Raw genomic sequence first — 2,890 nt, 5'->3', positions numbered from 1 at the left:
TAGAGGGCAGTGTCACTGGCCCTCATATGTGGGATCCGAACCGGGGCCCTCTGGCATCCCAAGCGAGTTCTTAACCATCGCGCCACTCGGCCGGCCCAAGGGCCCTGTACTCTTGACATTCACCTTCTAACATATTGTGAATCTCAAGAGCAAATCTTCACCAGTGAAAAGAGAGACCCAAGGGAAACTCTGGCTGCCCCCAGCACCTGTTCTCAGCATCCCAGAACTTCAGGATGGGGAGGTTAGTAGGATGGGCAAACCATTACCCCTGCACTTTCATTGTAGAATTTCCTCTGCCCCTCTTCCCCCAATGGACATTTGACCCAACCTAATCACCTTGTTCACTCACTCATTCAAGTTTTATTGAACACCTACTATGTGTCCAGCACTGTGCTTGGTTTGAAAATAATAAGACTGACACAGCCCTCCCAGCTTACATCTAGTATAAAAGGAGACACTCAGCACATAAACAAAAGATGAGAAAGACAACTTTACAGAGTGATAAACACTATAAAGAAAACAGCGTGATGTGATGGACAGTAAAGGCAGGAACAGGGTCGCCCAGGCAGTAACAAAGGAGCCAGCCACGCCAAGATCTTGTTAAAGAAGACACTCCAGGTAATGAGAATAGCAAATGCAAAGGCTCAGAGGTGGGAATGAACTTGGCAGTGGGAGAAAGAATTGAAGGCCAGCAAGGCTAGACTTCCAGGAGTGGAGATGCCTGCATCTGGCCTGTGAGCTATTTTAGTCACAGGAAGTTGGGTGGCAAAAGCACTGGCTTTGGAGTCAAAAGGCCTAAATTCTAATCTTACCCTGACACTGACTAACCATGTGAATTTGGACAAAACCCTGAACCTCCTTAAGTCTCAGTTTCCATATCTACACACCCAAACCTACCTCACTGGACTGTTGCTGAGTCTGTGGGGAAAGCACTTGGCTCACTGGAACAACAAAATATTGGTTCCCTTCTCACTCACCACTCCACTTCTGCTGGAATATCTCTTCCATTAAGGAAAACTCACAATTTTGCCAGAAGCCTTTGTATCTCACTGACAGCTGTGAGGTTAGGAAATTGTACTGCAACTTGTAAAGAAATGTCCTCCCTGGAACTTCCTTGGGGCCTCAAACCTCTCCCTTCCCCCTATCCTCATCCTTCTCCGACCACGGGGCACTGGGATTGGGGGCAAGAGCCTAGAACCTACAGTCAAAACAGAAGCCCAGGTTCACAGCTAAGCTAGGCCACGTCCTCAACCAGATTCCGGGAACCGTCTGGGCCGCAGCATCTTCTGTGAAAATCAGGGCACTAACACCGCCTACCTCACCGGGTCGGTGCGAGAATTAGCTGAGATCACGCACGTAAAAGCTCTGAGCAGAGTGCCTGGCCTGAACTAGGCGCTCAGTAATCGGCTGCTAGCTCTCGAGTGGACGTCGGGACCCGAGCCCCCAGACTCTAGAGCTCTGTCTGGCCGCTGGCAACGTCGCGGTTCCCGCCGTGCTAAGGTTGAAACGTTTTCCTACCTACCCTAACGAGCCACTCCTTTAGTTACTATTTAGTCTTAGGCGCTTGGTAAATCCGCGCGCTCTCTTGGGCAGTTTACGTTTCCCGCGCTCAGCGCCCCCTTGCGGCGAGCCCTGGTCATCGCCTCTTCTCAGCCCCTCGGCACAAGAATTCTAGGGAACGTGGTGCCTGGTCTGGGAACTCAAATTTAGGAGGAAAGGGACTGCAGTGGAACCTCCAGGGAAAAGAGGACTGTGAGGTGTGTAAGAAAAGTTGCTCGCGGGAAGACTTGTCTACTTCTGCCCTAGCGTCGCCCAAAATAGAGGCCTCGACCTAGGGCTGAAGAAGAGGTGGAGTTTAGATGTTGGAAGAACTTCCGCGCCTGGAGTCCAGAACGCACGGTTTCAGCGGGGGCCGCAGGGTAGCCTGGTACATTTATCCCCGAGGATCTGGGCCAGGGAGGGCGCGTTCTGCGTCAAGGTCGGGTGCGCCTTGCCTGGCTCAGGCCCCCCCCCCTCTCCCAAAAAAAGAAAAAGAAAAAGCGGAGTCAGCCCTGGCTGTAGCGGGCGCGGAACTTGTGCCTCAGCACTTTCTGTTGTAATCCCCGAGGGCTGGGGCCAGATCGGTGGCTTCGGGAAAAGCCTCGGCTCCCCAGGGGACATCAGAGTTGACTGCAGACTGCCCGCTGACTCAGCTTTCTCCACCCCAGCGAGAGAGAGGGCGAGGCCAGGTATAAAGCCCCGCTTGCCAGCTCACGCGCAGCCTCTCCAATTTCCGTCAGTATTTCCGTCAGTACCGCACTCACCCACCCGGTGAATACTCCGTGCTGAGGCAGGGTCTTTTCCGGGCGGGGGAGGGAGAATATGAGGGAGAGCCACTAGCAACTCGAGTCCAAGCCAGCCCAGGTCCAGCTCCCGGGTCTTTCACCCCCACCCGATTGGTCGGGCCTGGGCTAGGGAGAGGGCTCTCAAGACGCTGAGGACTTTGTCCCATCCTTCTTGCCGCAGCGGCATGAGCAGCGTCCTCGTGCCGGCCCGGCGCCCGCCTGTCTCACGCTCTGGGACGAGGAGGACTTCCAGGGACGTCGCTGCCGGCTGCTAAGTGACTGCGCGAACATCTGGGAGCGCGGAGGCCTGCGCAGGGTGCGCTCAGTCAAGGTGGAAAACGGCTCGTGAGTGATCATCCGGGAGCTAATGGGCCGGGTTGGAGGCTCGGGGCTCCCCTGACCCAAGTCCGAGCATGGGAACTCAGCTCTCAGCAGTCCTCTGTTACCCAGACTATAAGCCCTGACTGAGAGAGCCCCTTCAACATGGGAAACCTCTTGGCCTCCTCAAAACTCCCCACTCGCCGCAAGATAAATAATAACAAAGAGTGTAGGTATCCTTATGTGAG

General features: G+C 54.5%; 1 protein-coding gene across 1 annotated transcript in view; it reads left to right on the top strand.

Moving 5' to 3' along the window:
* The first annotated feature begins 1,859 nt into the window (after positions 1-1,859).
* The window catches only part of CRYBA2 (crystallin beta A2), a 3,895-nt gene continuing 2,864 nt past the window's right edge, over positions 1,860-2,890 (top strand). Inside the window, exons 1-3 of the mRNA XM_019638201.1 lie at positions 1,860-1,927; positions 2,208-2,310; positions 2,506-2,669. Coding sequence (XP_019493746.1) covers positions 1,860-1,927; positions 2,208-2,310; positions 2,506-2,669 — 335 coding nt within the window. The remainder of the gene's footprint in view (positions 1,928-2,207; positions 2,311-2,505; positions 2,670-2,890) is intronic.

This window comes from Hipposideros armiger, unplaced genomic scaffold, assembly GCF_001890085.2.
Source record: "Hipposideros armiger isolate ML-2016 unplaced genomic scaffold, ASM189008v1 scaffold_38, whole genome shotgun sequence".
NCBI lineage: Eukaryota > Metazoa > Chordata > Mammalia > Chiroptera > Hipposideridae > Hipposideros > Hipposideros armiger.
This window is presented reverse-complemented; position numbering and strand designations above follow the sequence as displayed.